The sequence below is a fragment of the Chiloscyllium plagiosum genome, unplaced genomic scaffold (assembly GCF_037043375.1).
Source record: "Chiloscyllium plagiosum isolate Xiang-an unplaced genomic scaffold, Cpla_swu_hap1 HiC_scaffold_1, whole genome shotgun sequence".
In the NCBI taxonomy this organism is placed as follows: domain Eukaryota; kingdom Metazoa; phylum Chordata; class Chondrichthyes; order Orectolobiformes; family Hemiscylliidae; genus Chiloscyllium; species Chiloscyllium plagiosum.
Genome location: NW_028270139.1, coordinates 134,013,582 through 134,027,002, shown reverse-complemented (window position 1 = coordinate 134,027,002; position 13,421 = coordinate 134,013,582). Strand labels below are relative to the sequence as shown.

Here is a 13,421-nt window from a genome sequence, read left to right as displayed (position 1 = left end):
CCTCAGACTACTGACTGCGTGGAGTTTCCACATTCTCCCTGTGTCTGTGTGGGTTTCCTCCGAGTGCTCCAGTTTCCTCCCACAATCCAAAAATGTGCATGTTAGATGAATTGGCCATGCTATATTGCCCGTAGTGTTAGGTGAAGGGGTAAATGTAGGGGAATGGGTCTGGGTGGGTTGCAGGTCGGTATAGACTTGTTGGGCCAAAGGGCCTGTTTCCACACTGTAAGTAATCTAATCATATAAATACATATCCTGAGTTTTGTAAGAATTGATTGATTAGGTGTGAAGAATTCTCTGCTTTTGGGAACAGCCAAAGGATTACTGTATGAGCCAATCAGTACCCTTTCTCATGCAAAATATTTTATGCTTCCTTTGAAATTTAGAATTCTTGCATTAACAGTCAAAAACTTTCAGTAGCATGCTTTTTTAACAATATGTAAGTTCTGTACTACAATAATGTGAAACTAAAAATGAAACAATACATTTAAAACCAAAAGATACTTTGAAATTTTTAAAACGTCATCTTTGATTGACTTTAGATTATTAGGCACTGACAAATGCATTTGGACAGTTCAGAGAAGGCTTACTAGACTAATATCTGGAATGGGGGTTTGTCTAATGAGGATACATTGGACAGCTGGATTTGCATCTGGGGGAGTTTAGAAGAGTAAGAGGTGGTTTGATTAAAAGTATAAAGTCCCAAGTGGTCTTGAGAGTATAGATGTGGAGAAGATATTTTCTGTCATGGGAGGAACTAAAATTTGAGGCCACTATTTAAAAATCAGGGTTTCTCTTTAAAACAAAGTCCAGTTGCTTCTCTTAGAGGTTATGAGTTTTTACAACCTTTCTGAAAAGGTTTTAAATGTTTTTAAAAGGTTGGGATATTCTTATTAATCAATGAGGGTAGAAGTCATCATGGATAGGTGGCATTGCAAATTTCAAATTAAAATCAGTTCATAAGGTCATAAGAAGTAGGAACAGAAGTAGGCCATTTGGCCCATTGAGACTGCTCTGCCATACAATGAGATTCATTTGTGGGACTAGGACATCGCTGGCTGGCTGAAATATATTGCCTACTCCTCGTTGCCCTTGAGAACTTTGTGATGAGCTACCTTCTTAAACCACGGCAATTCATGTGCTGTAAGTAGACCTACAATGCAATTAGCAAGGGAATTCCAGGATTTTAACCCAGCTACAGTGAAGGAACATCAGTATATTTTCAAGTCTGGATGATGAGTGGCTTGGATGGGGACTTACAGATGGTGCTATTCCTATGTATATGCTGCCTTGTCCTAGATGAAATTGGTTATTGGTTTGGAAGGCACTGTCTAGGATTTTTGATCAATTTCTGCAGTGTATCTTGTAGATAGTGCACACTACTGCTACTGAGCTCGGTGGTGGAGGGAGTGGATGTTTGTGGATGTAGTACCAATTAAGCGGCTCCTTTGTTGTGGATGGTATCAAGCTTCTTGTTGGAACTGCACTTGTCCAAGCAAGTGGGGAGTATTCCATCACACTCCAGACACATGTGTATCTTATGAATCTACGTAGAATAATCTTATGGTTCTTAGATTGCCTTCTTGGTGCTCCCTCACTATGTACTTACTTGGAGGCTGCCAATCTCTGTATACTTCACATTGGTTTCTTAATACACAATCGCTGATTTCAATCAAGCAAAAATAGAAATTGCTGGAGAAACTCAATAGGTCTGGCAGCATATATGGAAAGAGGAACAGTGTTAATGTTTTGAGTCCAACGACCACTTGTCAAACTGAAAGCAGTTAGGTAATTGTGGTTGTAGGTATGTTCGCCGAGCTGGGAAGTTGATTTACAGCTGTTTTATCCTCTGTCTAGGTGACATCTTCAGTTTTTTGGAGCCTCCTGTGAAGCACTGCGATACTGTGTATTTTGGAACTTATTTGGTTCCGTTCCTGCTGCTTCCAGTTGCCAGTTCCGGTTGTTCATTGTCGTGGCTGGTATATTGGATCTAGGCCTATGTATTTATTGATGGAGTCTGTGGATGAGTGCTATGCCTCCAGAACTTGCTGTCCTCTTTTTAGCTTTTCCTATGATCCTTGTGTTATCCCACCTAGGCAAACGTACCTACAATGACAGCCATGGGCACCTGAGCTACAAATCTTTACGCAAACCTTGAGCGGTTAGATAATTGGGAGTATTTACACTGATGATGGGGTGGGAAAGGAGTGAGCAGATTTGTGGAGACAGAGCCCAGGGAAGAGAGAGAGAAAATAAGAGCTGGGCGAACAAAAGGGTTGTTGTTCGCAAGATAGGGAAAAAGAAAATCTAGATGGCAGAGACTATGAGTAGGTGAAAATGGGTTAGCTATGCTGAAAGCAACACGTATCATGACAGGGCTTGAAGTGTGTCATAATGTTCGAGGACCACAGTTTGGATGGATCCTGGCTTACAGCATCGAGAGTGGTGTCCAGCCTAGACTTTAAATATGGTGCCAGTGGCATGTTTGCAGTAAGGTCTTGGCATTGCAAGCACCTTGGATTCTGCAAATCTATGGGGATTGCCAGAGTGCCTGGTTCAGTAATGAATGAGGTTAAAAATGGGAAGACAATATGAGAAAAGTCATTCCAAGCCATGGTAGACCAGGTGCCATGAATGTCACTTGACAGTACGAGAAAAGTTCACCTCATATTTATTTTGGTGATTGTAATGAGGTCAGCCAGCTGGACTTTATAGAATTTAAATTCCCTGTATGGGGCTGTTAATCTGTTCCAATCAGGGAGCCCTGGCTGTCAGATAAAAAGATAAATGCCCGGGATCCTGATACTCTGGATAACTGGACCTGGAATGTTACTCTGCTTTCCCTCCACAGATGCTGCCAGACCTGCAGAGTTTGTCCAGCAATTTTTGGCTTTAAAAATGGATTAGTTGTGCTGGGAGAAGCCCATCCACAGCAGGACCGAGGGGAAGGTAAAGAGATTATTCACATTCTGAAGTGGTTAAACTCAGTGTTGAGTCCTGAAAGTTTTAATGTTTAAATGCCTCTGCCCTCCCTCCCTACAGTTTGAAACAATCTCAATGCCATCCTCCAAACCGTCAATCACTGGAACCCCAGCCCACTCTGATAGTCACCACTGATTGGATACAATTTCCCAAGATGGCGGCGTTTATGTATTTCCGGGAATCGGATTGGTTTATGCTCACGTCAATCACCCCAGTGGTTAAATTGGGTGCACGCCTCATTTTGTTCACCCTTCATCTTTTTGTCAAATATTTAATACGATAACATTTTAATAAAGTAAGGAGACAACAAAAGTGCTACAAACAAAACAATGTCTTTGGAACTCTCCTATCAAACTCTAAAAACGGCGCATCAAGCGAGAGAGGCAGTAAGTTATGACAATGACGCGGCTCTTAATGAAATGAGAATGAAGTTTCCCAAATGTTCAAATTTAGTTTTATCCTAGATTTTATCAACTTATTTGTTATCTAGCATGATATTTAAATTCACAGTGGGAATATTAGAAGTGCGGCAACTTTTTTTTGCGATTGTGTTTTGACCATTGATGATGGCAACTACATTGGACTCCGCAAATCCATGATTAACTCGCACCACTATTGGATTAAATTAATATTCAATACCAATGTGATTTTTTTAAAAAGTGCGGTTGAAACACTAAATTATAACTTGAAACTATTAATTCGAGTTCATAAGGTTTGAAGTTATTTGTATGAGTCACTAAAGTTAAAGCAGCGACAGAAGTCTGACAAATGAGGAAATTCAGTATTATTGAACCAAAATTTGACTATTTTATATCACACGGTGGAAGAGTGAAATTTCCTTTTTATTTCATTATTTTTTGTTGAAGTTTATTGTAAGCGTCAGGCCAGTAGAATCGACCGTTTCCATGGAGACTGACTCTGGAGCGCCCCCGGCTGCACGGGAGAATCTTTTCACACTCACCTGGATACGGCAACGAGAATTGGATGCCAGAGCAGGTTGGCCTTCTGGGCTCAATATCAATTTCAATATTTGTAGAGCCTGAGTACCTTTTCCCATGTCCTTACCTCCAGCCTCCATGAACCAGGCCTTGTCATTCACATGGACTGTTGCCACAACCATCCAATTATCAGAAAGTAATGGTCCTGATTAGTAGCTATTGACCCCCCCCCGGTTGACCCTTAACTAGTACTTTGTCTGTACAACTGCTGTTCTCTCTCACTGACTTTCATCGCCACCTATTGTTTACTGCACTCTTCCCCCCGCCCCCAAAGCCAAAACACATCTTCAGCATATATAGTAATTTTTATTGAGCTATGATCAGGTCTGAAAAAGGGTCACTGGACTTGAAATGCTAACTCTGCTTCCTCTCCACAGATGCTGCCAGACCTGCTCAGCTTTCCCAGAAATTTCTGTTTTTGTTCAGGATGATATAATTGATAGACAAGTCAAATGTGTTGTATATCAGAATCCAGTTGGCAAAGGCGTGTCACAAAATTGCAGCGGTATTAGTTTACTTGTGTCAGATGGTTTCAAATTCCTCAAACACTGTGCTGCACTCTCTAGTTCAGCCCCAAACCAAGGGTAGAGAAGACAAGCTTATTCTTCCTTTGCCTGATAATTGCCATATTTTAAAAACAAATCATCTTTCACTTCCTGCAGTTATGACATGGAGTTAATCCCTCGACCAATTTAAACCAGACACACAGAAAAGCTGACCTCGCACTGTGAAATTTTGAGTGGCAAAGAACTATTCCAAATATCACTATTTAAAGAAAAGATTGAGCAATTTTATTCTTTAAGTCCAAAACAGAACATTAAACAACAACGATTTACAACTTCTTTCTCTTAAACCTATTTTTTTATTTCCCACTCTAAAATACTGGCCCCATAAATTCCCTCTTAAATTTATGGTAAATCACTTTTCAAAACCAATTTCCATCTTCAGATGTCAAACTTCCTCTGTGAATTCCTCTAGATTGTCTTCTGTCTTCTGCTGAACAACTTTCTTATGGACAGGTATTTATCAAAGAGCTATTCTGCTGGCGGTCTGTTGGTGCTTGGCTGCTCTTTGCTGTTCAAAGTAACCAATTCTATATATCTCAAAACATTGGACTGTCTCATTGTTTCAATGTCATCAAACATTAAAATTCAAATTCATTGGATTTTGGTATCTTGGGGCATAATTTAAACTGGCCGAATTTCAATTTGTTATGTACCTTGGCAGCGCAGGTCCAGCTATTTGTTTCACAACCAAATGTTACATTTTTTAATTGTTCAGAACACTCTGTACTTTCAGTCAGTCCTTGCCAGCTTTCACGGTCTCTTAAAGGTACAATACACAGCTACACCTTTATAACACTGCCAATACTTACAAGTTTCTGGCTGCTTCCTCATTGATTCCCAGTTGGCCACTGATCAAATCAAATCTCTGAATGCTCAGGCTGGCTGTGACATTTTGCTTTCCTGCAATGGCATAAAGGGAAGGATTGAGTGAGTGGCTCAGAGAAGTGTTAGTGGTGATGCAGGGACAGGAGAGGTGGTGAAGTCTTCTCAGTGAATGAATAGAAAGTGCAGAAGGCAAGGAGAATGAGGTGGGTTAGAGTCATCGAATGGATATGCAAGACCAAAAGAAATAGAAACAGGAGTAGGTTGTTCAGACCTTTGAGCCTACTCCACTATTCAGTAGGATAATGGCTGATCTGATATTCCTCACATTCCCTTTCTTACCCTTTCCCAATAATCCTTGATTTCTCCTACTGATCAAGAATCTATCTATCTCAGCCTTAAGTATGCACAAGGACTCTACTTCCACAGCTCTCTGTCATAAGGAATTCCAAAGACATTCCTGTCTTAGAGAAAAAAAATCCTCCCTTGGCAGTCCTAAATTGGTTGCATTTTACACTAAGGCTATACCTTCTGGTCTTAGATTTTCCCATGAGGGGAAACATCCTCTGAGCAGTTATACTATGAAGCTCCTTAAGAACCCTAAATAAAACAAAGTTAATTCTGTTTTCTCTCCATAGATGCTGCCAGACCTGCTGTGTTTCTCTCGCACTTAATGATTTTGTTTATTTCAGAATCTTGTATATTTGAATAAGCTCACCTCTCATTTTTCTAAATTGCAATGAGTACAGTACCAACCTGTTTACTTTTTCTCATCAGACAATCCCTCCATACTGGGATTATTCTGTTGAACCTTCTCTGAACCTTCTCTGAAATAATATTTGTCCTTTAAATAAGGGGATCAAAGCTGCTCACAGTATTCCAGATTTAGTGTTACTAGCATCTTGTACAGTTGCAGTAAGACACCCTACTCTTATACTCAAACCCCCTTAAAATAAGGGCCAACATTACATGAGCTGCCTTGTGTACTTGTATGCTGGCTTTCTGTACTTTGTGCACAAATAACCCAAGTCTCTTTGGGATTTAAATGATTCTTTTGTTCTCGCTTTTCAAAATGAATAGCTTCATGTTTTCCCATATACTCCTATTGTTGTTTTGGTGTTCATGTTTGCAATAAGGCACTTGACAATTTGTAAGTATTTTCTGATAGTTTGTGATGAAGCAGTTATATAGCTGCAATACATTAGTTATTATATGAAGAATCTGTACAACTACGACAAATGGGGATGGTTCTCTGATACCAGAGGACAAGCAGGTTGTCATTGCACAATGTTGTCTCGTTAAAGTCATGGGAGCTGTATCCTGCTCACAGCTGAGGTGTTAGAGGTCTCTCCCATCAGTCACCCTCCTCTCCTTCTGGTTTGTCTTCCATCAACCTGCTAAGGGGAAAGTGAGGACTGCAGATGCTGGAGATCAGAGGTGAGAGTGTGGTGCTGGAAAAGCACTGCAAGTCAGGCAGCATCCGAGGAGCGGAGAATTGATGTTTCGGGCACAAGCCCTTCAGGCATCATGCCTGAGGAAGGGCTTATGCCCTGAGGAACGGCTTATTCTCCTGCTTTTCCAGCATCATACTCTCGGCATCTACCTGCTAAGGACTGTTCAATGAAGATTGATTTTGACAAAATCTGCTTGATGAGAAACTCCTCTTTGCTCTGAGTCTACCTACTCTTGGTCCCTGTGTGGTTCCTCTAGCACAGTCCCTACACAGTTTTTTCCAGTGTGAAGTGGCTTCCCTAAATTCCTTGCCCCTAGTGCATTTATTCCAGTGCAGAATTGGCCTAGACTCTGTAGACTTCTCATGTTGCCTCCCATCCTGAGTAGTCTTTTCTGACCCCTGACATTTGTTGTTTATATCATATTTGTAGGGGCAGGTAGCTTACACAGTGTCAATCAACTGTCTGAACCCTTTTGACTAATGGCCATATGACAGCCACTCATGGTGCTGAAGGATGATCATCCATCGCCTGCCTTCAACTGAGGATTAGTTTACCATTCTTTCAAAGTTATTTTCAAAAATGACCCACTGATAATAGGGTGTATTTGGTGCCAGATACATTGTTGGTGCTGGTTCAACTGACATCATGACTTGTTTTTTGTATTTCTTCCCTTTATTTTCATATGTTAACATTTTTGAAGTTGATTACTGTTGTAATAGCTGTTAAATCAAATCTCATACTGCACGGTAAAGACTAGGAATGTTCAGCTTTTAACAGATCCTGATATTCAACACTTCATTTGCCAACATTTTGCATATTTGCATAATCTATCAATATCTCTCTGTAAACTGTTTACATCCCTCTCGCAACTTGCCTCTTCACCTATTTTCTGTGTTGTTTGCAAAATTGGCTACAGTACATTCAGTTCCTTCCTCTGAGATGTTAATAAGTTGTAACCATTGTGTACCGGCATCTCCAGCTCTCTATTAGCAAAGAGGTAGCTAACTTGCCTTTCAGAGCTATCTAGCTCAGGATTAGAGTGCAGGAGTTGTTCCTGGCTTTCAGTGTCTGAGTTGCTGGGGTTGGGAATTTAAATATGAACATAGCATGAACATGAATCAAGTTCCAGTATGAATGAGCACTTATGCCTTTCTTGCTGCATGATTCCATGAGCCAGGAAACGTGGAGGCCAGTTGCATAATTGATGAGATGAAGAGCAGACAATTGTTTGAGAAAGTCAATTGTGGACCATGGTGGACCATCTGGCATGAATCTCACTGAATAATAAACTTTGCTAAATTTTGTAAAAACTTAGCCCTTAGAGTTGTACGTAGTTCCAAATAAGACTATCTCTGGGATTCTTTGTTTCTTTAGCCTATGTATAATTATTTTTTAATGGAGGATATGGCCTCCTTATTCTTTTTAGAAAAATACATATAGCCAGACTCCATCATTAGCAGAGATGTATCAACAGATAAATTGTCTTTTCAGTGTTGAAGTTTTTTTAATCTGGTGTGCTGTGTGTGAAAAACATCTCTTATTCTATTTGTTTTATGTCCTCTGAGTGATATGGTTCTCTATTTCAATTGTGCCTTGAATTTGCTTGGGAATTCTGATGACCCTGCGCTACAGGGATTCCTTTAAATCACAAACTGTCCATTTTTGCCTCCTGTGGGTCATGTAGTATGTAAAGACCAATTTTAGTTTTTTTTCTTGACTATGGGCTAAAATGGGAGAAGATAGTGCTTTAAACCAAAAATAAACAAAGGTCTTTGCAATTTTTAAACACAAGTTATTGAAACACATTGTGAATTGTTTTTCTAATGAGTACAGTAGCTTTTATTTGTCATATCTACCATATACAACTGATACAGTAAAAACGAGACAGTGTTCCTCTGGTACCGAGGGTGCTACATTGACAGCATAAACTGCACAATCATACACAGCATAAAGTGCATAAGTGCAAAACACACAAGTTACAGTGTAACAGAAGAATGATGAATAATAAACATTTTCTAGCAGCAATATGGAAGAATTTCAGATGGGAAAAAGTCCGATTATACTGTGTTAAGGAGCCTGATGGCTTGAGGAAAGAAACTGTTGCACAGTCTGGCCGTGAGAGACCGAAGGCGCCGGTATCTTCTGCCAGAGGCAGGAGAGAGAAGAGTTTGAGAGAGAAGAGTTTGCTCTTAGCCTTTCGGATGCAGCGTGTGGAGTAAATGTCTGTAATGGAGGAAAGAGAGATCCCGATGATCTTCTCAGCTGTCCTTACTATCCGTTGTAGGTTCTTACAAGCTGAGACGGTGCAATTTTCGAATCAGGCCGTGAAGAAGCTCAGGGTACTCTCAATGAACCATCTGTAAAATGCAGTGAGGATGGGAGGTGTGGGCGGGGGAGTGGTGTGGTGGTAGTGGGTGTGGTAGGTGGGCTTTCCTCAGCCTGTGCAGAAAGTAGAGACACTGCTGGGCTTTCTTGGCTATGGAGCTGGTGTTAAGGGTCCAGGTAAGATTCTCCGTCAGGGGTATTCCAAGGAAATTTGGTGCTCTTCAGGATCTCCACGGTGGAGCCATCGATGTACAGCGGAGAGTGGTCACTCTGTGCCCTCCTGAGGTTAACAACCATCTCTTTCGTCTTGTCCACGTTCTGAGACAGGTTGTTGGCTCTGCACCAGTCCGTTAATCGCTGCACCTCCTCTCTGTATGCTGACTCATCGTTCCTATTGATGACCCACTACAGTCATATCATCAGCGAACTTGATGATGTGATTCAACCTGTGCTTCGCTGCACAGTCGTGTCAGCAGGATGAACAGCAGTGGACTGAGCACACAGCCCTGGGGGTTGTGTGATGGTGTTGGAGATGCTGTTCCTAATCCGGATTGACAGGTCTTCCAGTAATTGCCAGACTATAGCAACACGACGGCTGGAGGAAGAGCGCCTCATCTTCCACCGAGGAACCCTCCAACCACAAGGGATGAATTCAGATTTCTCCAGTTTCCTCATTTCCCCTACCCCCACCTTGTCTCAGTCCCAACCCTCGAACTGAGCACCACCTTCCTAACCTGCAATCTTCTTCCTGACCTCTCCGCTCCCGCCCCCACACCGGCCTATCACCCTCACCTTAACCTCCTTCCATCTATCGCATTTCCAACACCACTCCCCCAAGTCCCTCCTCCCTACCTTTTATCTTAGCTTGCTTGGCACATTTTCCTCATTCATGAAGAAGGGCTCATGCCCGAAACGTTGATTCTCCTGCTCCTTGGATGCTGCCTGACCTGCTGCGCTTTTCCAGCAACACATTTTCAACTTCCAGTAATGTTGCCTTGTTCAAGGAGTGAGGGAGAATTTCAAACAAAAAAGACAGTGCATGTGGCAAAGTTGCCCAGAGACAACGTTTTGATTGGCTTTTTAATCAGCAATAGATATTTGCTTAAGAGGACTCAACATAGTAACCGTCACTTGATTTAGTTCCTGGACAGGTTAATACAGTCTTGTGTGTTTCAATATAGCTGAAAGCATCAAGGTCTCTTGCTGTCTCTCCTGTCTTTGTAGAGAAGTAAAATAAAATTCCTAGTAGTTAGCTGTTCTCTCTTTTCTCTGCAAGCTGAGCTCTCTGCAAATCCCCTATTAAAAGGAAAAAGAGGGCAGGGGGGTACAGCATGAACATTTTCAGAGCCCCTAAAAGGATGCAATTTCAGTCAGCAAACAGAAGACTGAGAATTGGTGTATCCATCTTGTATCATTTAGCAAAAAATCAGAAGGAATCGAAAGCACCTGAATTTATCAGCATCTGTGATTCAAACTGGTGCCAGAACTCTGCTTTCCTATTCCACCTTGCACCTTCACCACCCCCAACCACGACGGTATTTGTCTTTCATTGTCCTTTACATGTCTATATATGTACAAGAATTTTATGAAAGAGGTAGAATTGAAGTTAGAGTTATGGATTAGGAATTCAAGATTACAATAAAGGTTTTGTTGTTAATGGTGGGGGGAAGTTGTGCATATTCTTTTTAACCTGAACTGGAAATTGGATAGAATGGGCAATCATGGTTTAATCAAATTTTCACATTTGTAACGACATAAACAATTGAGAAATTTGGTGAGAATAGAAAAAAGAAATTCTGGATATCCAGAAAATAAGACCAATCTTTGCATGCAAGATGTCAATGACTAAATGAAAATCTTGCTAGTGAGCAGCAAGGTGTCTATTTATATGTATTAATGTCTCATTATTACCTACTCTTGACTCATTTGTACATAAGTTTCTATTTTCTGAAGGAACAGGTAGAAACTAGACAGCACCAATTCCTACTGTGCCTCTTTTCTGGGCATCCACCTTGGTCAGCATTCCCCAGCATCTCCAGGTCAGTGATCACATGTGCATTCAATCCATGGAGGCTGGAGATTAGCGAAGCAGCAGTTTCATTGCACATCTTTCTTACTTTAATAAGATAGTTCACTGCTTCGATATTGCACTTTGGAGCTTGTTGATAATGTTCATAGCAATTTTGTAAGCAGGGATATGCACACATCTCATGGATTGGAGCAGAGTGCATCTCAGGACTCTAAGCTCACTTGCTTACTTATTTTGTGCCTACTTGGATGTCACAGCATCTCTACATTTTTTCGTTATTGCACACTGCTGCCTCATTCAGAACATGGCTCACACTACTTTATGTCTTAGCTTGCCTTTTTAGTACAAATACAAATCCAGGCATTCTGTAGTGTTTACCAGCAATGGTCAGTCAACGGGGATGGACTTGTTGATGTTTAGCCCTGTGTTATGTCAATGCCACATCAGCAATATGTGCGAGCAACTTATATAATGAATGTATTGAATGGGCCTCAACCAAATGACCCTGATCAGAGAGTAAGAGGAATAGTCTTCAGTTAAATCAAAAGGTCTGTCATCAGCTAGGGGTAGAGTTGTTTGGTGGATGGGAGAGGAGGATGAGAGATGTTGGAGTCATGGTCTGCTCATTGAAAGTTGAGATTTATCCAGGGCCGCTAAATCTGTTGTGAGGATTGGACATACTGGTATGCAGAGGAATTAATAATTGTGAAAAGGGGTAACCCAACTTGAGGTTGGGAGCTAATAGAAGGATAGATCTTGGGAGGGCACTGGAAGGGGTCATTGATTGGCTTTGAATGGGGAGGGAGAATGGTGTATCATAATGTTTAGCATAACTGAGCTGTAGAGTCATAGAGATGTACAGCACAGAAACAAACCCTTCGGTCCAATTCATCCATGCTGACCAGACATCCTAACCTAACATAGTTCCATTTGCCAGATCTAGGCTCAAGATAAAGTAGGGAGACGTAAGTTAGGTGGGAACATGGAGAGGCTTAAATCTGATGGAATTGAGTGCAAGACACAAAAGGAACATGAAAGTTTGGGGGTCACCTAGATTGATGGACTGAGACTAAAGTAATAGAGCCAATGCAGGCAGGATGGGCCAAATGGCCACCTTCTGCACCATAATGCTTCTGTGAACTCGTTCCACATGAGTTGTTTTCTATCCTCATCTGAACCGAAATGGAAATGTAAAATGGCTACTGCCTACAAGCCAGAATGGACCCTCTGAGGGTCTGGGTTCTGTGAGCAATCTGAGGCCTTTCAAAGGGCACTTGCATTAGCTAGGCACTGAGTGCAGGTTAATTAAATCTGTATTCACAAAATTCTGCAGAGAGGCCTCATGCAGACACCACCTGTGTCAACTAAACACCTACGCCACCAGCACCCTTGACTATATCATTGATCATTACAAGTTATCCATAGTAATGACTGTGAAACAGAGGTAGTTTCTGGCGAGCTGTAAAGTTTCATCTACATTCAACAATAAACAAACACATTCCAAGATCTCTCAGCCTGTACAGATCCAGGACCAGCTTACCCCACAACTTGGACTACAAAATGTTCACACTATTATCTTATATACAATACTGCCCTTCTTGGATAATGTGGGGTTGGGATCAGAAGGTTTATTTTAATCGCCCCATATTTGCAACATGGCTTGTACAGCATACAGCAGATCTGCTGTGCAAACGTAGAGGCAAATCATTGCCCTCCTTCTCAGATGCCTCAATGTTTTGAGGATCTTGTTTAAATATTTATTTGTGATGTGACTGCTTACTGCCTTGTTTCTGATACTCCTCACATGACTTATTCAAACCATTGACAGTGAATTTAGACACAGAATCTGTTGTTGTCTGTGCAGTCACTACACTTGGAGCAGAAGTTGTTGAGGAACACATGCACCTGGAAGCCTAGGATCAGCCTAATGCAAAGGTTCCAGCAAAAGGGTGCCATCCTGAAGCAGAGAAATTTGGGTAGGTACATGAATAGGAATATATGGGCCCATTTAACTTGGGGAAACATAGCATGGACGAATTGGACTGAATAGTCTGTTTCCATGCTGTATGGCTGTATAAGTGCAGGAGACTTCCAGACATTCCATCTTCAATGGAATGCCCTCTAGGTCAGTAGGGATCAATGTCACTGAATGGGAATAGTTTTATCATCTACTACAGCATTCTAGGTACTGGGTGCTAAAGTTTCTACAGAGGTAATGGTCAGAGCATCATGTTATGAAGCTCAC

The 13,421-nt window shown here is 41.4% G+C and overlaps 1 protein-coding gene across 7 annotated transcripts in view; it reads left to right on the top strand.

The window, feature by feature from the left end:
* The window catches only part of katnal2 (katanin p60 subunit A-like 2), a 206,408-nt gene that overhangs the window by 119,800 nt on the left and 73,187 nt on the right, over positions 1-13,421 (top strand). For 2 of the 7 annotated variants that reach the window (XM_043715317.2, XM_043715647.2), the window contains exons 1-2: positions 2,852-2,949; positions 3,043-3,368. The exons of 4 other annotated variants lie outside the window; for them this stretch is intronic. In XM_043715317.2, the coding sequence (XP_043571252.2) occupies positions 3,312-3,368 (57 nt within the window). In that variant the 5' untranslated portion in view covers positions 2,852-2,949; positions 3,043-3,311. Of the gene's footprint in view, positions 1-2,851; positions 2,950-3,042; positions 3,369-13,421 lie in introns of those variants that run through there. One more of the 7 variants, XM_087990915.1, reaches the window with a different exon arrangement.